We start from the raw sequence: 24,602 nt of genomic DNA on the forward strand, positions 1-24,602 counted from the left end.
AAATGGAGCAGCATGGGTGATAAGACTGCATGGATCAAAAGATTTATAGTTGACCTAAAAGCACGGTTAAACGGAAAATATGGTGGGAGTTGGGTTTCAAATTATCCTCTAGCTGACAGCGCTGTCTGGAGGACATTCTTAGTATTAGTTTTTTACTTTTTGTTTGCAGTTTCAGTGAACGGACAAGTCAGCTGAGAAAAAGGAAGTACGACAGTACGTTCTATGCACGCCAGTTCGGTCTCTGCATCATACCGATGAAGTTTCATATTGTAAAGTTATAAATGCAGTGTTATTAGTTCTTATTCAGTTGTAATTATTTACTCAAAATACAGTTCATTATTCTACTATAACGTACAGCCCATTACAGTGAGGTTGGCTTTTATTTAGCTCAAGTGTTAATTGGATATGGCACCTTCAACGAGTTTCTTCACAGGATTGGAAAGTGTGACGCCTCAGTATGTATGTACGTACTGTGATAGTTCTGACTTGGTGGAGCACACCATATTTAGATGTCGGGGATGGGAAGAAGACAGAGAAGCTTCTGGCCTTAGAGGAGTTGGACCAGATCATCTGATCAGTTTCTTGCTGACTAATGAAAGCAACTGGGGTAATGTGGAGGGCTTTGTCAGGCGAATCCTGCGCGTAAAAGAAGCTGAAGAGCGGCGACGTGGGTACTTATATTTATTGTAAGGGTTGGGCGTACCTCCCCATCCGTGAGGGTCGGCATGCTGAGATGTGCCGGTTCCTTAACCCACCGGGTTGGTCTAGTGGTGAACGTGAACGCGTCTTCCCAAATCAGCTGATTTGGAAGTCGAGAGTTCTAGCGTTCAAGTCCTAGTAAAGCCAGTTATTTTTACACGGATTTGAATACTAGATCGTGGATACCGGTGTTCTTTGGTGGTTGGGTTTTAATTAACCACACATTTCAGGAATCGTCGAACTGAGACTCTACAAGGCTACATTTCATTTACACTCATACATATCATCCTCTGAAGTATTATCTGAAAGGTAGTTAACGGAGGCTAAACAGGAAAAAAAGAAGAAAGATGTGCCGGCTCCGATGAGCGGGTGGGGACTCCGGGGAAATGTTAGGTAGTTAACAGTTACAAGGGGTAAACAAAAGACCGATTCCCGGCCACTGGGTAGGGGTCCGGGGGAGATGTAGTCAAGCCTGGCTCCCCCTGCTTCATGGTTAGAGGCAAATGGCACGAAATTGTACAGACCGAGACCTGGTCTCCTGGGGAGGGAACGACATACTCGGGCTCGGATTACTCTCTCTCGGGGATTAGAGGCAGGCAGAAGATAAAAGAGCCGACTGGGGGTGAGCTGACCTGTCATGCTGGACTTTCACCCAGTAGGTGGGGAGACCCCCTTAAAATAAAAGAGAAGAGAAGGCTCCTGGGCCGAGCTTTACTCAATTGTATGTCCAATTGTATACCTGTAACTTTTCTGGCTCGTTACCTAAGGTTCATGCAGGTCTTCTAATCTCAAGTAATCCACCCCATACAACACTGTGAGGTGGTATTCTGAAATTTCTCCAACGCGCATGACTACTGCACTGAAAGCCAGATTTATTTTTAATTTTAGGTTTACCGTAGTAGAAGTCAGGCTGTTGTAACTCTACATTATGGTCATCTTGGATATAATCATGGGTGTTTTCTAATAATTCGTCATCACTTTCTGAATAAGAAGACATCTCTTATTAGTCTATATTTCATTTGACAAAAAAAATCCGCATTGTTATCGGAGTCATAAATAAAATGTTTTAACAATCGACTAATCACAACTGTAAAGAATGTTGGGTAAAGTAGTTGCGGATACCGGTGTTCTTTGGTGGTTGGGATTCAATTGACTACACATCTCAGAAATGGTCGACTGCAGACTGTACAAGACTAAATTTACATTCTTACATATCTTCCTCTCTAGTAATGCCGGACGGTGATTCCCAGTGGCTAAACAGGATAGCCACTACTGCAAAACGAAATTTACCTTTGGTCTTACAGACCGGTAGCTCCATTAAAGTATTTAAAATGTAGTGAGACGTTTTATTTTCGGGAATTTTAGTTTTTCGTACTTATCCTTGAAAAAAGTTATCCGATTTGGTTAAGTAGAGGTCTCGGCATTGAGTTTTCGGATCATATTCAACATACTAATGTACAAAATTAAGTTACGTACAACATATTAATGTACAAAATTAAGTTACGTACAAAGTTACTTTGTATGAGTTCTTCAACAAACTTCACACTAACTTTTTAAATAAATCAATAAAATCATTCAAAGTTTGTGTTAAATCATACAAAATTTACAATACTAGAAGTATTTGGTATGATTTAGCACAACAATGCCCATATAATATTTGTATATTCGTTATTGGTATATTTTACTCAGACAAAAAAATATGATCAAAATATTCATTTGCTTGGTAAATGAGTGTCGCATCAAAACAATTGCCGTTTTCATATTGTTATGCATAATGGTGGACGGTAAAATAAATGAAATTTAGTCACCAGTTGTGTTGCAAAATAGCAATGGCGTTGTGTTTTGGGCTACAGTTTTGTGGTGTGAATTGATCATTTTTTTATGAATGTGGATAGCGAAAGAAAATCGGAAGGTCGGTTATTATCCTAAAATTTTATTTTCTTAGTCTTCTTAGTGATGTCATTCTTTTTATTGTTTTTTTTTCAAATGTTTTTAACTGAAGCAGCGCTTGGTAACCTGCTTCTTCTTGCCTTTTAAAAATTGCATTACAGTCTTTAGCTGTAATTGAATTTGATGACTGCAGTCTGATCAAGTTCGTTTGAATATATTTTTAATCGTTAAACGCATAATAAAAATTTTCTGCCTTAGGTTAAATAGATGGCTGAAGGTTAGGTTACAGCTTGAAAACAAAATATTGCGTATAATTTTTATATAAATCGTTGTTTAAAAATGTAATCTCCCCTATTTAAAATATAAGTATAAAATAAATGTAAAAATAAACATTTTGTATTGTTTGCATGCACTTTTCCAAAATTGTCACAATCACGAAAACTTCCCTAGACAAGCTACATCGCTTGAAAATAATTTTTTTCATTTATATTTTCTTTATTATTCTTACAAGAATTTGGAATTGGTTAAACATGCAATACTATAATACAAAATTGCAATTGGGGACCAATATCAGACAAACCATTTCAAGTGTAGAGTGTTATTTGTTTACTCCTTTTTTTCTGTTGCCATGCTACATAACAGAAAATACCATTTAAGTGGTCATATAGCTTTATTCTTCTTTCACAGTTACATCCTGAATATAAATTGTGTATTTATACATTATTTAGTTACCAGCAAGCTACACAATGATGAAGAACCACCAGAACCTCTTGACAGTGACTCTCAATTCCAGAATCGTGACACTTCCAAAAAAAACTTTTGAGGAAAAATTAATGCTTTTTCATATTTCTGACTTAAAAGTTATTCTTTTAAATATTAACACACTATTTTTAACTTATAATATGACAAACATTCATTAGATTAAAGTCTATAATTGTGCATAATTACCTCAGTGTCAACCCCTTTGAATAAGTTTTAAACTTTGTTAACTATTGTTGGTCTACCCAAAAGGTAATTTTTTTTTTCAACATTAGGAAGTGGTGTATCTTAAAGAGGAAAGACCATTATGGTGGACAATTAACAGAAAAGTTCCTATTTTTGTAAAGAAATAGTTTTTGAAGGTTTTCCTGACTGAAGAATTGTTTGTATTAGCAAAATTAAAATTGCCATATTAAAGTGGTTACTTCAAAATATTTTGTAGTTGATTTAACTCTTGCTATTAATTAATATAATTAGTGATAGTGACCCTTGATTTTTGTTCAAAACTAAACATTTAATTGAAATTTTTGTGTCTGTGCAATTTCCTCTAAATTATTCGTGTCAAGCTGAATAAATAGATATATATTTATGTATAAATACATTTATACATAGGAAATGCATATTTACCTCTATGAGGATTAACTCTTTTTACATTATTAAACATATTATGAAATGTCATAGAAAAAGTGAAAGTTGAGATTCAATTTTTTTTTCACTAGAATTAAATGGTGATTTATTTATGATTAGTGGGCTTTGATTAGTCTCCTTATTATACGCAGCTCATTTCACTATTTCTCAGAAGAAAACAGATGTTACTCAGATGTGATTGTGGCAGTCAAATTTTCTTTACTCCGGTATATCAAATTTTTGCGAGTACATATCTTCTGGTAAATGAAACTATGCCTCATATGTGTTAAAAGGGGTAATTTAACATTTTTGATTAATTTTGTTAAATGAATTTTAAAATCATTATAAGGGAGCATGTTGCAGCAACATATTAATCTTTTTTAACTGTTAATTCTTGAATAATTAAACCCACTAAGTAAAATCATTTTTTGGTAATGCTGAGCAGTTACTACTTCATCAGTGTCAAATTTTTTCATATTGACATATGATTATATTATCAACAGAAAAATAAATATGCTAATTTATTAACATAAATTAAGTGTTGGAAATAGTTGCCAGAGTTGGACTCGCAGTCAGCCATTGAAGATGACTTGACAACACTACTTGAAGGTGATTCTTACAAAATTGCAATTCAAAATATAAATTCGACCAAGTGTCTTAAAAATGTTTAATATGCCATACCTGGAAACCGCTGATGTGGCGGAGGTGGTATAATGCCTACACACAAAATCAGACAATGCAAACATATGTGAAAACCCATACAATCAACAACACACCCAAAGAAACAAGCAACAACCAAAAAAATCACATGCGCATCACACAGACACACCTCTATTGTAAAAGAAAAAAACATAGAACAAAAACAAAGGCAACACCTGCAGCAATCACAAACAAAATCACACTCACACGTATGCACACCAACAATGTAAACAAAATAACACTTACCATTACAGCCACTATTGTTGCTCAGAAAATGCGGCGAGCACACCATTGGGCTTCGGGCCATCCAATCTTTATTCACTTGGTAGGAGTCTTGTATCTTGTTAATGGCTTCCCTTCTAGTGTACACAAGACGGAATGCCACAATGGCTAATAGAGGCCATTCCTCTATGTAGGCTTCTTTCAACTTGTCCGTCTTGCACTTAGCATACCACCCTGAGTCCTGTAAGATACGATTGTAGCATCTTGACAGATACGAAGGAACCCGATGCTTTTTTAGAGACCTAATTATGGTGATGTGAGAAACTCAATTGATTGCGTTCCTTGCATGGTCATTCTCTCACATGGTCTTGAGTACACCTTGTGGTCCTTCTTGCCGCATCACAAACATAAACAGCATCCAGGGTGGTCTTCCCCTTTTGGAAGCCATACTGACTTGGAGAAAGCCCACCCTCCTCTTCCACAGCCTTGGTTATACTGTGCTGGAGCATATGCTTCAGTACCTTGGCAAGTGCATCTATCATAACCAGTGGCCGATATTAGGAGGGAAGCGCCAGATCCCTCCTCAGTTTAAGTACAAGTACCAGCTGCTGGCATCTGCAACTCCTGGGGAAGACCCCCTCCTCCGTAAGACAATGTACACATCAAGGAGATCTCTGGCTTCGCCTGGACCACCACCTTTATCACAATATTTGGCAACAGGTCCGGACCTGGTGCCTTCTTTGGAGGCTTGCGCATTACTGCATCTATTAATTCACCTTGTGTGAAGCGGGGCAGTGGTTCATCATCACCTCTGTCATCTGCAGCTAAACCTTGTCTGCAAGGGAAGAGTCTGTCTATTATACCTCAGACTTCTTGGGTGTCCTGTGTAACAGGGACTCTGTTTACAACCTTATCACATCTGAACAGGTTACCTTAACTCACGGAACTGATTGCTAATATACAAGATTACCAATAACATGGTGCAGACTTGACCTTGCATGCATCACTCTTTCAACATAGATCTTGTTTTTTCTTGATCCTAAGCATATCTACTCTGGTATATTAAAGTATGAAAAAAGTTGAAGGCAGTCAAGCAATTGCTCAGAATTACCCATTTTTTCTTACAGCCTTGTGAGCTGCTCTTATACAGTATTTGGCTCTTTAGCTTCTTAGATCAATTTTTCAGTGATGTGAAAGGACTAGTCAACAATTTATCAGAAATTTCAAGAAATTTATCCTCAAACAAAACCCTGGGTCACTACTTCTCATTCCATCTATGATGGACCCTTTGCTCTAAAATTTATAAATTAAATTCTACATTGAATCATGGTGTGATGTAGGTATCTGAATCTTTTTTTGAAAAAATCCCTTTTAATTTCTCTTTGATAGGGTGTGCGCATTTATCAGATTTAAAAGTGCTCTCCTCAGAATATATGTTTGATGATTAATATGACTCAACACTTACATCAAAGATCACAAAATTTTTTTATTAAAAACAGTAATCTGTGTAATTAAGCATTTATTATTTTTAATGATTTTTACACGGTTTACTCTGACATACACTAATAATTCATTTTTACTGCCTAGGTAGATGTCCTTAAAATCCATATAGTTATGTGCTTTTTTCTTTTTTTCCAGATATAAATGTTAGATTGCTATTTTATATATATATATTTTTCCTTTAAAAAGTGACTACTCTATTTATGAAATTTGTGATTGAATGCTGATATTCTACAAAAATATTTGAAGATAAATTATGATTTATGTTATTGTGTTTGTAGAAGATCAGTGAATTTACGGTTTGTAATTGTAAATTCAACAGTTTATTTAGTTCATATCAGTACTAGTTGCTCTGATTGTGTGAGAAATTGTTTTGTTGCTGTTAGGTATGATTTGTTATTTATATTGCTGTAAGATCTCATTTTCACATGCACATAATTGTTACAAGCCTCTTGACTTCTTGCCTTAAATGGTCATGAGTTTTTGACTTATTTTACTAAATCAGTTAATTGGGTCTAACTCCTCAGAAAGAGCAAATTAATTGAATAAGTTTTTTTCGATTGTCCCACTAAAAAGGTACACTGCTAAGAATCTTGAAACAGTATCTTTTCACCCTCAAAAAATATATGTGTAATAAGTATTAATGTGCTTATGGATATTAAAAATACATTAATTGAATAGATTTATTTCCAGTTTGCCACATGAGTTAAAAATTGTTTTATAATTTTCTTATTCTCCTCAATAATTTGTAAATTAATATCCTTGTCTTTATTTTGAGTTTTACTATAAATCATATTATTCAGTAATATTAATTATTATTGTGTTCTGGTTGAGATTTTAAAGGTTGCATACATTAAAAACTGATGCATTTTCATTTAGTGTATCATGCATTGTGTAACTGGTAGTAAGAAAGTTGACTTCTTGTATTAGAAAAAAAAAATTAAGAATGTAGTTTTTTAAAAGTGTGAATAAAAATATGGATGAAGAAAACATTAGTACAAAATATAAAGGAAGAGATTTTTTATAAAGTGATTCAGAGGAAAGAGAAATAATTTGGAATCTGATCCGAGAGCTTGAAATTAGAAAAATGTTATGTCCAAAAACGCATGTTACTGAGTTAACAGCTAGTGAAAAATTTCATCCCGATTTCAGTTACAATAGTGTAATAAGTAATGGATTATATAAGGTGTACACTGGATGGTTTTTTATGTTATTCGACTTGAAAAATTGAATAAAACAGGTCCCAGAACTATACCTGTAGTTTTCATGATATTCAGCGAAAAACAGAAAAATTCTTTGAAAAAAACACATTTTTTTAGGTTTAAAGTATAATAACTTTGTTAAATGACTAATAAATACATAAATTTTTATCAAAACATTTATAGATTATTCGAGGATGAATCAAATTTAAATGGTAATTTTGATATTCTACGCAGCAAGTTGGTGGTGTAGGCTTGCCTCATACATTGTGTACATACATATTTTATAAATATTAGTATTCATGAAAAACTGTATCTTAGTGCATTTGCTCTTTGAATTTAAGTTGTCTAATCTGACTTTACCAAGTAATCAGAGAAGTGTATGAAACAAAAAATTACATTTGTCTATTATGACGTTGCAGTCATGAGTGTGACAATTTAAAATTAACAATCTATTGATTGTAATTTTCTAATTAAACCTTGTTTAATTTATATATCATTATAGAAGTGAATAATTTTCTGTGTATGGTTATGAGAATAATACCTCAAACAATTTTGATGAAAATAAAATCATAGAAATGTTTGGCAAATGAAAATCATTTGATGAGTTACTACAACTTATGAATGTCCCTAGTGAAAGATTTAAATACTACGAAAGAATTTAATATAATTTGTTGCTTCCTATTGCATTTTGTGCTCTTTTAATGGGAATCCAATTTGTGCTTCATCTATTTCAATGAAATGCAGTATTCCCTATTACACTGATGTAGCATAAGGGTAATGACCTTTGCCCAAGTGGACCAGGGGTCCTCAGTTGATAAATCTCCAAACTTCATAAAATTTTGCATGAACATTTGCTATGATCTTAAATGCCATTTTACCAAAGTGTAGCTCTATATCTGCTATTGCTGATTTTCTGTGATTTCTTGAAAAAGGGGGATTATTTTAAAACATTGTGCTTGCCGTAACAGGTATAATTAGTTGAAACTGTCTCCTCTGCATTCAATAGCAGGCAAAGTACAGCTAATACAGTTAACAACTTTGTATTAACAGGCAGCAAAACAGATTATATTACTTAATAAAAAAGGTTTCTTACCTACTATAATACACTACTCGCAAAACAAAATGCATGGATTATGTTGTATAAAAGCTATGTGTCCACAAACTATAAGTACCTATTTTTCAAGAGACCACAAAAAATCAGCCATATAGAGCTGCAACGTACTGAAATGGCATTTTAGACGATGGGGAACCTCCACCAAAAATTTTATATTTGGAGATGGTCAACTGGGGACGATTTTCAAAACTGGATCACTTGACATGGAATGACCCATAGTAATTAATGAATGTAATTTTGGACCCTTGAAATTTAAGATCTTACACAGTTCTTTGTTCAAGGAAAGAAATATCATTAAAAAGATTTAATTCATTATTTTAACTTATCTTTATAACTGTTCTCTTTTCAATATTCAATTCAGTAATATCTAAATGTTACTAAGAATGATTGTGGGTTTTTTTTTAAACAACGATGGCTGTAACTCATTGCATTTAAGCGATAAGACTGCAGTTACCTATTACAAAGGAAAGCTGCATAATGAATTGTCTCGTTACATTTTGAGAAATTGAGTTAAGTGTGATTTGAAGCATGGCTGTTGAATAAAAAAATTATTTAATTTAATTTTTTAAATATTTCTTAAAGTAATGTGTTATATAATTCTTAAATTAATAACAATTAATGATGTCAAGTGTCAGAAATATCAGTGGTCAGTGGGTAAATATATATATATATATAAGTGGGTGAAATATCAGTGGGTGTCTTTTAATTTTTTTTAAATTTCTTTGGGATAGCTTCATGTAATGTATAAAGCAAAATGTCTATAATGCATTCATCTAAATTTTAAGGGCAACTATCCAGTTTTTTATTTTATTAATATTTATTTATTTTTATTTTTTATTAATATACTCTTGAAGTTTTGTAAAAGGTTTCAATTGTAAATTAATCTAAATTTCTATTTTCATGTGTAGTCTAGCACAAAGTGACTTACACTAAGAGTATGTCGTATTTTACAGCACAATTTATTTCATGTTATAATCTGATCCAATGATTAATCTTGTAAGAGGTAGGGAAATCACTTTGTACAGTTTGTACAAGTAAAATTTAAATTTTATTTTGGTATCATCTATCATAATTGCGCTGTTGATTTGAGTAGCCTTGTAGAAAATATTATTTTACCCTTTTATATGATGTTCTACGTAATTTTCAACACTTTTTAGTTAAAATTGTTGAAAAGTCTTATCCAATATAAAATTGAATCGTTCAAATCTAAAAAAGATATATTTTTTAAGGCAATTGTAACATTCAAGTTTGTGTTGAATCTGTGCTGGAAGCACACATTCATATACATGCACATAATATTCTGTGTAGTATAAATAATCAGAAGAAAATAACTTTTGGTACCTGTGATCATAAAAAAGAAAATTCGTGGATGAGGGTATTTTGGATATGCTACATCCATATATTTATCTTTGTATTTTATTGTTTGTCTCCACCATATTGCTTTAGACTGATATTCTGTTTGTTAATGGATTGCTGAACAACAATCTTTTTTTGTTTGTGTCAATAAGAAAATTTTCAAAATTTTACTGTCTGTTGGTAATATTTATTTTTTATTTTTTAATAAGTTTGTGAAAATTGCATTTAGCTGTTAAAAGTATGTACTAAAAAGTAATAATCCTCTTTCAGTAGTGAACATATAACATTTACGAGGGTAGGGTGAAAAGTTCCAGGCCTGGATAAGAAAACAGCATTTTTCTGGGTGCATTACAATTTATTTTTTAGCATAATCAATATTAAGTCTGTACACTTAGTCCAGTGTTCCACAAGAGCGCTTATGCCAGTCCAGTACGTTGATTTATCTGACTCCTTAAATAACCATTTATGGCAGCAATAAATTCATTACGGTATAAAAATCTTTCTCCTCCAAGCCATTTCTTTTTTTGATCGGGAAACAAGTGATAGTCACTGAAAACTAAATCAGGTGAATATGGAGGGTGTTGGAACAATTTGAACTGTAATTCTTGATTTTTGCCATTGCAGTGACTGAAGTGTGAGCTGGATCATTGTCTTGATGGAAAAGCGCTTTTTTTATTGCCAAATGCAGTTGTTTTTCCTTAATTTCATTACTGTGATGCTGCAGTAGGGTTGTATAATATTTGGAGTTTATTCATTCATACTTTTAAGATAACAGTAGAACAAAAAAAAATTCTCCTAAGAATGAGAAGAAAACAGTTGTATAGAGTAAATCGCGAAGAGAAAAACCCTGTTTGAAAAAAGATTTTATCGGATCTCTTTTATTAGTTATTAACGATTAAAGTTAAAAATCTTTTGACTGTCAACCATATGATTTTTTGATATGTGTATTGGAAATTTTATACAGAATATGAATTTCTGAAAATTATATTAAAAAAAGAAGAAAACAAGAAGAATATTGAACTCTGAAAAATAAATAAATAAATAGAGAAAAGGTGAAATCAGGAAATACCTTCAAACAAGTGTTTACGATAAGCTATAAGGGTAATAAACAGCGGTTTGCCGTAGCATTGTTGTTACCTTTTACTGTAGGGATTACGGCGGCCCAACAATGCTACGGCAAGATCCCATGCAGTGGAAACACAAAAATCCCCAACACCCAAAAAATTCAAGACCCAGTCATCAGCTGGGAAGATCATGGCCACAATTTTTGGGGTAGGGAGGGAATTTTGTTAGTTGAATACATGGAGCATAAGCAGACTATCAGTGGTAATGTGTATGCTGACTATCTTCAGAAGCTATGGGCAGCAGTAAAGGAAAAATGGCGAGGGAAGCTAATCAAAGGTGTCTTGATTTTTTTTGTTGATAATGCTCCAGTCCACTCATCACACATTGCAAAGCAGACTAAACTTTGAGGGAGTGTGGATTTCAAGAAATTCCTCACCCTCCTTACGGACTGTAGGGAGGCCTGGTCCGGACTGGACCTGACCCCCAGTGATTTTTCCCTGTTCAAAAACATCAAGGAAAACCTTTAGGGCAGATGTTTTTCACAACAATGTTTAATTGAAAGCAGCAGTTTCAGGGTATTTTGAGGAACAAGATAAAATTATTTTTTTTTACTCTGGCATAACCTATATGCAGGCTGAATGGCGCAAATGTGTGGAAGTGCAAGGAACCTATCTTGAAAAATAAAAATGACACTACCTCTCTACCCCCACTCTTTCTAAGGTAGGTAGATAACTTTTTGAGTGCCCTTCGTATATCAAAGTCTTTCTTATTACTCTGATGCATATTATAAGTATAATTCAGATTATTCAGATTTACTTTCTTTAAGGTTATGTTCTTTTTAAAGCTATTTCGTTGATGAACAAGTGAAGGTATTTATTTTATAACAAAATATCTCCTTTATTTCATTTGGTTTGATAAAGTGATCTGTGACTGTACATTTAGCTCCACAAAAAAAAATCAACAGGAAGCATGTAAATCCTCACTATATCCTCAAGTGGTTTGGTATTTTAACAATCATAAAAAATAACTAGTTTCTGATAATTTTTTGGTAAATTTCCTGTAGGTGCTACAAATATTTAAGAGTCTGTAATATCCTGTTTATCAATAAGTGTATTAAATTTTTATAAAATTCTTACAAACTTTGTGAAATTCAGTCTTGAATTGAAAACTAGTTGTACATATACAAAACATAATTTTTTATAAATTGGCAAAATGAGAATATAACAAATGGAGTTCTGTGTCAAGTACATTAAAATGAATGTACTAGTAGTATCCTAGGATTGTTGTGTAGCACTCATTCGTTTCCTCAAGAAAAAGTTTAAACAATGCGTATTTAAGTAATTAGAGAGAATGATCATTTTTATGTTCTTAAATCTGATTGATATTCACAAGACTGTGAACTATCCTGATAAGAGACAGTCCCCCTGGGGGAACATCCTCTTCCTCTTTCAACCACCTTTCTTATGCATTCTTCTTTGGACAAATCTTTGGGAATAAATTTTCAAGTAGGAATTATTACATTTTCATTGTAATAATTTACTGTAATTTTTCAAAATTCACTTGTGCTATTTCCCAATTCCACCGACATCTATAAAAAGCCCAAGCTCTGCTAGAAGATAGATCTTTGGCCAAGATTTATGTAATATGTACAGCTTCTTTTCCCCAAAAGGATATATTATCTATAAATTTATTTTTTGGTGTTTTTCATTGCTAATATCAATTACTATGTACAAGCATTTCAGCTAATTAGAGAGGGAAGCTTGGCTAAATTTAACTACATCCTTCCCCTTCATGGGTACCCAAGGATAGGCCAACTTACGACTGACTACTTTATTGATTCATTTGTAGGTATACCCTATTTAACAATATCACTGATTTGATGTAAGTGTAGAAAGTATGCAGGTGGGAAGCTTGTTTGTGACTTGTTAGGAGTCATCTTCTGATACTTTCATTCAGCTGTTTCAGTTTGAAGATAACATTTCAGTAATTAGCGTAGTCAATGTAGCTGATGAGCAGTAATTTTCTATTGCTTCTATCTGAAACAGCCCCATTCTTTTTCTTTTAGTTTTATATTTATTTTCTATACTGTTCTGGCATTTATAATTTATTATTTTAACTTGCGTCTTTTAGTAAATGTTTTTATATGTTTGGTTTGTTTTTATAATTACTTGTGCAGATTTATTGTACAAAAAAAGCAGACTATTTCCTATTTTACATTTTTATTAAGCATAAAAATGTTTTATTACTCTTATTTTCCTTAAAATACATTTTTATAAAAACACAAGCTTCATTATTTTTTTGTGCAGTGTTTAAAATGCAGTCGGAGGAGAAGAATGTCTGGGGCTCTCCAACGAGTGTATTATTCATTCCAAAATTACCGCCATCGTTATCAAATTGGAAAGCTCTGAAAACTCATTTTTCATTGTACGGTGATGTGACCAATGTTTTAATTAATCCTCAACAAAGATGTTGTACGGTAAGTTTTAAAACAGTAGCTGATGCAGAATATGCGATATCCAATGGCTGTGTATGGAAAAATAAAAAGTTTGATGCATTCTTTTGTAGCAACAGGTGTGACTCTCTTCGTTTGGACCCTAGAGCAACAGTCAGTCAAGAATTAGGCTATTCTGAATTGGATGTGATATGGAGTGATGAAGACAATGAAAACTTTGGTGTTGTAGAAAGTAAACCTGTAATGAATGAAATTAAACCAAATGTTAAGAGCCAGTCGGCTTCTAAAGAAAAGAATGAAAATGAAAAATCCATAGAGAGCCAGAAACCAAGACTGAAATTGTATAGTGAAAAAATTTCAAATTTAAAATCAACAAGCAAAGATCATAAAAAAGAAACCAAAAAAACTACTAAAGAATCATTAGCCTCCAAGAAAAAATCAGCTTCTACTTCAAAGAAAAAATTGAAAGCTAGTTCTCTTGATCCTAATAGCAAACAGGAGTTATTGAATTTAAAAAAAAAGTTTGTTATACTTGAAGAAAGAGATAAGTATATTAGAAAAAAGTATGTCAAGAATTCAAATGTAAAGCTGGCAAAAACAGTTATTGGTACATGTCCTGATATGTGCCCAGAAAAAGAAAGGATAATGAGAGAATCTAGACGTTTGGTTTCAATTTATGAGATGATACCAGGCACTCAGGAAATGGATCATTCATTAGCAGTAAAAGCATATGTTAGAAGTTCAGCTGATCAAGAAGAACCATTGCCGCATGAACTTCGTCCAGAACCGGTATTGAGCATGACCATGAGTTACCTAATTTCCAAGATCATGCCTCTTATAGAAGACCCTGATGTCAATGTATCAGATTGGTATGATTTCTGTTGGGATCGTTTAAGAAGCATCAGAAAAGATATTATACAGCAACAGTTATGCGATTTAGAAACAGTCACTATTATTGAACAGTGTGCTCGATTCCACATTTGTTGTTATGATCGGTTGTGGGGTGCTGATCCTTTAGTGTTTGATGAAAAAATTAATACAGAAAATTTAATGAATTGTTTACAATCATTACGACACATGTACGAAGATTTAGCGAAAGTGAATGTCAAATGTCCAAATGAAGCAGAATTCATTGCATATATGATATTGTTAAATATGAAAACTGGCGATTTAATGGCCTGTTACCAACAGTTTCCAGAACATTTGCTGCAAGAAGAAAATGTACAGTCAGCAGTTAAGGTTTACTTGATGTTTAACAATGCGATGTATTCACAGTTTTTTAAGCTTGTGAAGAGGTCAACGTACCTGAATTCATGTCTGTTGCAGAGATATTTCTATCACATTCGTGTGCAGGCTTTACAGGCAATAGCAAGAGCTTATTGTCCTCCAAGTAAAGGTAGTACCGTACCTTTAAAACATATGACAGAAATTTTAAAATTTGATTCATCTAAAGATACAGCAGCATTTTGTGAAGGTCATGGCCTATCGCTGAAAGATACAAAAATTCGTTTGGTTAGGAATGATTTTTTCATTCCTGAAACTAAAATAAAACTTTATAATTCATCTTCATTGATTACTGAAAAACGATTACCTTTAATCAAAGCAGTTGTTGGAGATGGAAAATGTAATTTACGAAGTTTTAAAGATCATAAGGTTCATTCTAGTTTTACCCCTGATGGCAGATTAAATGAAATGGCGTTAGATGCCTCTGATCAGAAAAGTAAATTATCTGAGATGGTAATTAAAACTTCTGATAATTTAAAAGAAGAAAAATTTGGTGTAGATGTGACAGACATGAAACAGCCAGTAGAAGAAGAGGAGCTAGCATTCGATCAACATGATGGAATCTATCAACAGGAGGAATCTTTGCCAATGGAGGTTGATGCAGAAATACTGCCAAATTATTCTGATAATTTTAGCCTGATACAAAATGAAGCTATTAATGATAGCACTTCTGATTTGGCTAATAATGACGCACCACCTAGGAAACAACGCTCAACAATGTCATCATTTAAGTTTGATTTAAAAGCTATAAATAAGCCTGAGATTAAAAATGATTCTATGGAACCACCTCAGAGTTCCTTTCAGTCTTATTTTGGATCTTCTGCAAATAGCAGTCTAGCACTTGGTAATACAAATTTATTCAGCGAAGAATCAAAACAAAATCAGTTCAATTTAATTAATATATTTCACCCGGAAAATAGTAAAGAAACATCTCAACATTCTAGTATGATACATGTAGATGTATTTGGAAGTGATATAAGTACAAAATTACAATCAAAAATAATAAATGAAAGTTATGTAAAGAAGAAACACTTAAACAGGATACCGAGTGTAGGACATGATAAATCTAAACCTTTTACTGATAGCAGTTCTGATCGGAATGCTAGCCATTCATTCTTACTGTCATTTCCAAAAAAAGAGGAAATTAAACCGTCCGAAGATGAAGACTTGAGTAGAGAAGAAAAAAGCATTGATGGTTCCAAGAAGGAGAGTGAATTGTCTTCTGCCAATCATGATTTTAATGAAAATCTTGGAAAATTTGATTCTGATTTGTTAAAAGATTATGATTATCATGATCAACCATCAAATGTGAATCGCAAGAAGCAAAAGATCATTGAAGAAAACAAAATTGAAGGTGTGAATATTATAACAGAAAAAATCAAAAGAAATGAAAATAAATTGACTGTAGAATCCAATAAACAAGCGATTAGGAATCTTAAGGTAAATTTAAAGAGAAGATTAAAGGCAGCAACTGTACGTCAGTATATAAGAAAATGGAGACAAAAGGTTAAAAAAATTAAACAGTTTAGGAAGGAATTTCCTATACTTTTTTCAGTTCCAGCTGAACAACATGCACACGTTTGGGGTACAACAGCTAATATAAACACCTTTTCAACTCGTTCATTGTTGAACAGATTAAAAGATAAACAACATAGTATTAGCATTGTTAATACCATTTTAGATAAAGGTTTAAAAAATATAGTTCCTTATCTCGGCCATGAAATTGCTGAAAATATTGCAGTTAGTAATCTACATTCAGGATTACGACTGAGGGATTTTAATGTACCTCTTTGTTGGAAATTAATTGTTTCAGTTCCATTTGAAAAAGAAAATGACTTTTTCATCAAAAAATTTAATACTTTGTTTAGAAAACTATTCTATAAATTGGAGCATTCTCTTTTAGGTTCTGTAACTGAAGAAATTACTTCGCAAAGTATTCCATTTTATTATTGTGTGCATCTCGTGTCTGGAATTGACCTTCAAGGTCAGAAAGATAAAATCACCGGTATGTCTGGTCTTATATTTATTGTTATTAATGGCTTTGAAAACTCATCTGATAAATGTAAACGCTTCAAAAATTTGTTGTCTTGTGATAAAAGTATGAAACAAGTACCTGTTTCATTAATGAAAATTGGAAAAAATGATGATGAACAACAGTTGATAAAACTTTTAAATGAAAAAATGAAAAAACGTAAAATTAAGAAATGGATGGAAGAATACTGGGCTGATTTCAAGTCTCTTTTACATGTACTAAAATTTTTAACAGCAGGTGTTGACTTATCATCCAAATTACGTGTTAGTACATTGTCTTCTTTGCTAAAGGAAATTTCAGAACATATTTTCAATGGCCTTGTCGCAGCAAAAACCATATCTAATGATTTTAGTATCGCTTTAAGAAATCCTAATCATGTAATAATGTTTTACACAATGTTTATTACTTTCCTTGAAAAAATCATTTTGAAGAGTAATTGTAAAGATTTTAATGTTATACCACCAGAATTTAAGGAGTATGTCAAATATTTAAATAAACCAGGGGAGTTATCTCCAGTCAGGGTAGATTTTAGTAAAGCTCGTCGACCTAATGTTGTAAAAGCTTTTTCAAAAATTAAATTAGCGAAGATTGAACCTTGGCCTCCTCATGATGAAGATGACTTGTTGAACACGTTAAGTTCCTATTGTAAATTAGTTGAGTGCAGCCATGTTCTACCAAGAGTTATGCGTATGATTGATTTAAAAGATGATGTGGAATTTTTAAAATACTTAAATGATGTTTCATGGATTGATGTGATTGATTTACTTATGAGATATTCATTAGAATCTAATTTTATTGATAACCAAAGACTTGTTGTTATCTGTAATGATTATGAAATATCTGATTTGTGTCAGATTGAATTTAGCTTTAAGTTACTACAGTTTGTTAAGTCGCAGAATTTTTAAAATTAATTAATTAAATTTTATTGTAATTATTATAATTTGTAATATGTATTTCAATGTTTTTTATTTACACAAGTAAATAAATCAGGTTAAATCGGAATCAAGGTTTTTTCTCTCTTTTTATTCTTAGTTTATAATATATTTTCCTTGTAATTATTTTGTCATTGGTTTTTTATGTTGATCAAGTTCTTAATGTTAATAACAAAAACCTTAATTGTTTTAAGTTTTTGTAATTTTTCTATAATTATCTTTATTTACCAAAGGCATTGAGCGCTTAAGTTACTTTAAAACAAGCTAGTAAATTGTATTCAAAATTTTAAAGGTTTTTATAATTATTTTTACTAAGCCTTTGCTGTTATTTAAATCAGTTATGATTTTAATAAATCTGATTTTGGGATGTATTAAAGTAATGCAGTAGTAATGTTTTTACTGCCAATGGCCTTTGTTTGAACCCTGCAGATCTGTTTATAGTAAAAAATAAATTATTTTGTTAGTTTCTCTTTAATTCATATCCGTTTTAGATGAACTACTTCTAAGTTCTTTAATAAACTTTTTTTTTAGAGTTTATGAAAATATGATACTTCTACATCATTTCAGTCATCTTAGTTGCTCTATTTTATACAATCATTAACTCTGAACTCAGCCGTTCTAAATTTGAGCTGGTTGGTTATTAGCAAAAAAATGAACAGGAAAAAGTTTTGTTACTTATGTTGTTTTCTAAATCATTTGTTGTATTGAGGAAGGTTTTTTATATATACCCTGTATGTAAAAAACTGTTGCCTAGGATTTCAAGTAATTCAGCACTCTAGTACTCTCTCTTTAAATAATTGAAAACCAAACCACTTGAGGTGAAGAAAGATGATATGGAAGTCATTTGATGTGAGGTTTGAGTTAGTAGTGTAGGCGTTAACGATTGAGAATATTATTCCTGATGTCACCATCCCACATAGTTACTTGAACATTTTCGGGACTAACATACTATAAATCCTATTTCATACTCAGACTAGGTTATTTTATTAAAGTTTCTCATCTTTATTTAGCCATTCTCTGTATGATGTATCACTTCACAATCACCAGGAATGAATGTTATTTTAATTCATTAAAAATTTTAACTTTTTTTTTGTGAACAAATTTTAAAATAAAATTTTTATTATAAACATAAACTAAATTAAAGTCGCTCTTTGAACAAAACTAAGGACTCGTCAATTACTATATTTTGAAAAGGATGAAACACATTTGAGGATTTTTTTTCAATTTACCTAATAATTCTTGAACTTTTAAAAGATGGAAGCCAGCTGGTTGATCTTTATTATTGATAAAATGATGCATACTAGGAATGTTCAAATATCTGTGTGTAGCCATCATTTTGGAAAATATTGGGGATTGTAATAGCCAGTCAGTTGACCAGTATCCTCTTAAAAATTTTTCTTATTTCTTGAAATAAGGGTCACACTCAAAAGTGTAAACAGTTCATCTGTGTCGGTTGGTTTCCATCATTGTAAATTTGAATGAGCAAGATTGGTTTGTTCAGAAGTTTGGGTTTAATATTTGTTTGTTTCATTTGTCGTTATATCTTCAATAATTTCAGGCGTTATTAGAGCTTTAAGAAGAAATAAATCCTGGATACAAATATGACAATTGGCCATGTTTACTTACAGAGTTCAACAAAACTTACAGAATCTAGTTTTAGTACGCTGGTAACATGATTTTATTCTTTCTATTTCCAGCTGTTAGCTGCAACTTATCGATAGTGAAAATAGATCATTTTAAAGCCGATAAAGTGCAGCACTTGTTGATGAAAGAATTATATTAATTGTGTTAACACAATTATTTTACTCAAATTATAAAAGTTCTAAAATGAGTTTGTGACTGTAGTCTGTGTGGACAGTTTACTGTAATTGTGTAAGTGTAATACCAGTCCCATAAAGGTTTAAACACTCGCTTCAGTTTCTGAAAGGATTTTACACAATTACATGATTATTTTTCTCAACTCAAGTGTTCTTGAAACATCAAACACTTGAAAGTCAAGTGTTTGATGACCAAAGGACACTTTTTTTTGGTCACCTTTGTGATATATTAAAAAGAATTTGTCTCATAATAGTTCAAATATACTTTCATAAGTCATCAAATTTTGTTTGCATTTGCCAAAATTTCCATGACCTATTACACTGATTATGATAGCCCATTTTTCATTGTACTGAGTGAAATATTTGAAAATTCCTTAGCAAGAAAATTAATAGTGAAGCATTATTCTTTTCATTTTTGCAATTTGTCCATTTAGGTCATCCATGTTAATGTGACTTCTCATCCCCTCTCTTCATTACAATCAATTATATGGCTTCCATTTTTTTTTTTCGCCTTCAGTCATTTGACTGGTTTGATGCAGCTCTCCAAGATTCCCTATCCAGTGCTAGTCGTTTCATTTCGGTATACCCCCTACATCCCACATCCCTAACAACTTGTTTTACATATTCCAAACGTGGCCTGCCTACACAATTTTTTCTTCTACCTGTACTTCCAATATTAAAGCGACTATTCCAGGATGCCTTAGTATGTGGCCTATAAGTCTGTCTCTTCTTTTAACTATATTTTTCCAAATGCTTCTTTCTTCATCTATTTGTCGCAACACCTCTTCATTTGTCACTTTATCCACCCGTCTGATTTTTAACATTCTCCTATAGCACCACATTTCAAAAGCTTCTAATCTTTTCTTCTCAGATACTCCGATTGTCCAAGCTTCACTTCCATATAAAGCAACACTCCAAACATATACTTTCAAAAATATTTTCCCGACATTTAAATTAATTTTTGATGTAAACAAATTACATTTCTTACTGAAGGCTCGTTTCACCTGTGCTATTCGGCATTTTATATCGTTCCTGCTTCGTCCATCTTTAGTAATTCTATTTCCCAAATAACAAAATTCTTCTACCTCCATAATCTTTTCTCCTCCTATTTTCACATTCAATGGTCCATCTTTGTTATTTCTACTACATTTCATTACTTTCGTTTTGTTGTTGTTTATTTTCATGCGGTAGTTCTTGCGTAGAACTTCATCCATGCCATACATTGTTTCTTCTAAATCCTTTTTACTCTCAGCTAGAATTACTATATCATCAGCAAATCGTAGCATCTTTATCTTTTCACCTTGTACTGTTACTTCGAATCTAAATTGTTCTTTAACATCATTAACTGCTAGTTCCATGTAAAGATTAAAAAGTAACGGGGATAGGGAACATCCTTGTCGGACTCCCTTTCTTATTACAGCTTCTTTCTTAAAAAAGAAAGAAAAGAAAATGAAAGAAAGAAAGAAAAACGAAAGAAAGAAATGGTAGTGTTATATCCTTTTAATAAAGGACATAACACCACCATTTTTTCATCATTTATTGTTTCAGTTCCCAAATATCACATTGAATTATGGCTGAATTGAGAAATTAAATTCCAGACTGACCTGTGGTAATATTCTTCTGTATTAGTATGGTGTATGAACTCTGGTTATTCAGTCTTATACTAAATTTTTATTATTTTGATTACATTAAACTCTAATGTAGTAGAGTACACTATACAGGGTACTTGTGTTCTAGATTACACTAGAGAAAAACAAAATTGTGCTAGTAGACTGTGTTATTTCTACCATTTGATTTTTAAAATTTTTATGAAATGTACTGTATCTGTTCATCTTAACCAAGTTATTTACTTATTTATTTATTTTTTTTTTTTTTTTGTAAATTGAATAAATAATTTTTTATGCCAAATTAACAAGAATATTAGATAATTAGTATTTTTTTAATTTTTGATTTAAGATGAGTACTGGGTTTTGAATCTGTAAAATGGTAATGTGTTTTCCACCAATAAACAAAGAAGTTATGGTTGAAAAAATTTTTATTTTTATTACAGATTACATTAGTAGAAATTTAATTAACAGTTTAATCCTTATTTTATTTTAATATTAATATGAAATTAACAATACAATAACAAAAGAAATAAAAAAAATAATAATAAATGATTAACACACTATAACATAGGAAAAATAATTAGAAATTCAAACATTTTTAATAAAAAAAGGCTGTAATAGATATCTTATCATTTGTTTAATGTTTATTGTAAACAGCAAGTTCAATTATTTCTCTATGGTATTCAGGGCTTCTTTAAGTACTGATTTTATATCGATGAAAAAGCTCTTGAAGGGTTGAAATTGTTACAAAAGCTTCTGTAACAGTCAGCAGTTATAATTCTTCTTCAGTGATGTCAACATTTTCCGTTTCTCCCATTTTTGGTAACTTCTACGGAGGCCAATATGTTATCATCTGTCCGTAAGTGATGATCTGTTTCTACCGATCATAGGTTGTGACAAAGTCATTGAAGTCAGAATTTTTCATATTTTCAGGCAAATCTAAGTTTACCCGTGGTTAAAATGATTTTTAATCTTGTTAAAGTTAAATTTTCTTGAAAAAACCAGCGTATGTGAAACAGTTTCATGTTGTGTCTTTTGTCACTCCATTCCATACTGTGGAGGTCATTAAAGTCGCTTGAAGTACTTTAACTTATTTTCCGATGTTAATTATATGTTTTCTAACATCTTTAACACCAGAAGTTTATGGAAAACCATCTTAAATGAATGAATAATAACACCCTGGTCTAATGTAAAGGTATTATGTGGTAGAAAAATAAATTTAATTGACTGAAGCAATATAACATTTGGACGAGCAGCACAATTATCAACAAAAAATATCTTTTGCTTTTTAAATCTTAAGTTCTGAATCCCAATCATGAAGTATTCTTTCAAACAACTCGGATGTAATCCATGTTTTAAAATTAGATTTATGTAGCACTGGCAAGGATTTAATGTTTTTAAAGCAATGAGGTTTCTTTGCATTACTAATAAATATGAGTCTTCTCTTATTTGTGCCTATCATGTTTACTGCAACCAAGAGAGTTATTTCTTCCTTCAACATTTTCTTTTCAAGGCATTTTTCTCTTTAAATTTAGTTTTATCTGGAATCAGCTTAAAGAAGAGTGCTTGCTGTCTTGTCTGGATTATAAACTTTGCCATTGGATTGTAGGTCAAACTGTGTTTAAACAGTTTTTAGTTACTTTAGACAGAACACCAGATGAATCAACAAAAATCTTTTCCAACACAATATCAGTGACAATTGCGAAAGTGAATAGGATCCATGAAAAACACAGACAAAAATTTAAATTCATTTTAGACGCAAAATAAATAGGGCTTTCTGCCATAGAACAGGATCATTTTTATTGGAATATAAGAATTTCTGTGATTCTTGAACCATTTAAGTAATGCTTCATCAAGTACTGGGTACTCTGTATTTATATTTTGTTTTCAGATGAAAAGAACTACTTTTCTCAAAAGCTTCTTTATTTTATCCTGATTTTTTCAAATTGTTGAGACAGTTGAGTAATCATTGATAATCCTTTACAAATATTTTTTTATCCTGACTAACTTCCAAATTATGTATGCGTTTTCTTCTACTGACAGTAATTTTCTTTTAGAAATTGTAAAACATGTAATTAGGAAAAATAAAAATAAAGAGTAGAATTCTATATTGAATTAGAGATCGGTATTGTACTTCGTGTTTTATGTTAACTTAACAACTGCTAAATGCATAGTGGTAACATTTATGATTATGACATTATCTTTAACCCTAGAACTGATGACCATCATAATTTATGACTGTTTAGCTCCTTTCTGTAGTGATAGAGTTGTAATCTATGATGCATTAAAAATCGATCTTATATATGGCTTATAATTGTCCCAATACACCGATATATAGATGAATCAATCCCTTAAATTCATTACTATAATATTCATACAAAATATTGAGCTGTTGGCAACTTAGTCTAACAGTAAACGATATTGAAAAACTTTGTTTATAACTCACTGCTGTGTACGTATTTTTAATTTTAGTATTGTTCATATTGTTTAGTTGTCACTTTTATTTTGTCAAAATGGATGAGCCCTGTAACTCTGATGAAATTCAGGACTTATTACTAGAAGCTAGTGTCTTATTGAATATGTTTTTGAAAGCTATACTGACATTTCAACAGAGAATTTTCCGGATGAAATGACGACAAAATTCTTGCTGGACATGATTATGATGATGATTTTGTACCCGATCCAAAGGAATTAGAATATAACAAGATAACGGACCTGAAAATATAAATACAGAAGAAGGAACGGATAGCTCAGAGGAAGTAAAACCAACATGGGTTCGAGTATATCCTCCTTAAGCAGAGTTTGATGTGATAGAACAATTTCAGGTTAGAAACCCTAAGTAAGAAATTGTCCGGAGAAAACCAGTAAGCCTACTGACTATTTCTAATAATTTTATTTTGAATTTAATAGAAAAAAAAACTAATGACTATATGTGCATAAAGAAATTGTAAAAAAAATAACCTCAGGTGAACATGTACTTGTTCATCTGAGAGACAAAAAGAACGTGTCTGTGTGATTTGTGGTAAAAATCCTGTTATAAAAAGAAGAAATTACTGGTGTTCAGTATGCAATTGTGGGGTTCATCCAACTTGTTTCCATAAACTTGAACATTTCTGGAAGCAAACAAAAACATGACATTTGTTTATAATAATTTTTCTACAACACTATTTTTAGATTTAGTTATGTACTAATCCAGTTCATCATTTGGATTTTCATTTATATGTAGGCAAATCTATTAATAATTTCATATCAATATAAAATATAGAATTTTCTGTTTAAATTGATACATAATACTATAATATTGTTTCTAAATTAGTTAGTTTTTTAGTGATTTTTACAAAAATT

At 31.7% G+C, this 24,602-nt stretch overlaps 2 protein-coding genes across 2 annotated transcripts in view; both read left to right on the forward strand.

Moving 5' to 3' along the window:
• Positions 1-2,457: 2,457 nt before the first annotated feature.
• On the forward strand, positions 2,458-17,903 carry xmas (RRM_XMAS2 and SAC3_GANP domain-containing protein xmas). Its single transcript, XM_075359425.1, has 2 exons — positions 2,458-2,611; positions 13,440-17,903. The coding sequence occupies exons 1-2, from the start codon at positions 2,581-2,583 to the stop codon at positions 17,804-17,806; spliced, it is 4,398 nt and encodes a 1,465-aa protein (XP_075215540.1). The 5' UTR covers positions 2,458-2,580; the 3' UTR covers positions 17,807-17,903.
• Positions 13,479-24,602, forward strand: part of Rcd5 (microspherule protein Rcd5) — a 72,265-nt gene continuing 61,141 nt past the window's right edge. Inside the window, exon 1 of the mRNA XM_075359426.1 lies at positions 13,479-13,609. The gene's annotated coding sequence lies outside the window, so the exon portion shown is untranslated. The remainder of the gene's footprint in view (positions 13,610-24,602) is intronic.

Source organism: Lycorma delicatula, chromosome 3 (assembly GCF_047948215.1).
Source record: "Lycorma delicatula isolate Av1 chromosome 3, ASM4794821v1, whole genome shotgun sequence".
In the NCBI taxonomy this organism is placed as follows: domain Eukaryota; kingdom Metazoa; phylum Arthropoda; class Insecta; order Hemiptera; family Fulgoridae; genus Lycorma; species Lycorma delicatula.

Bases quoted from the DNA above. Each gene is read 5' to 3' on its own strand.
- xmas (XM_075359425.1), top strand. From the start codon at position 2,581: ATGAATGTGGATAGCGAAAGAAAATCGGAAG. The intron at 2,612-13,439 runs GTCGGTTATTAT...TTTTTTGTGCAG, and splicing joins TAGCGAAAGAAAATCGGAAG to TGTTTAAAATGCAGTCGGAG.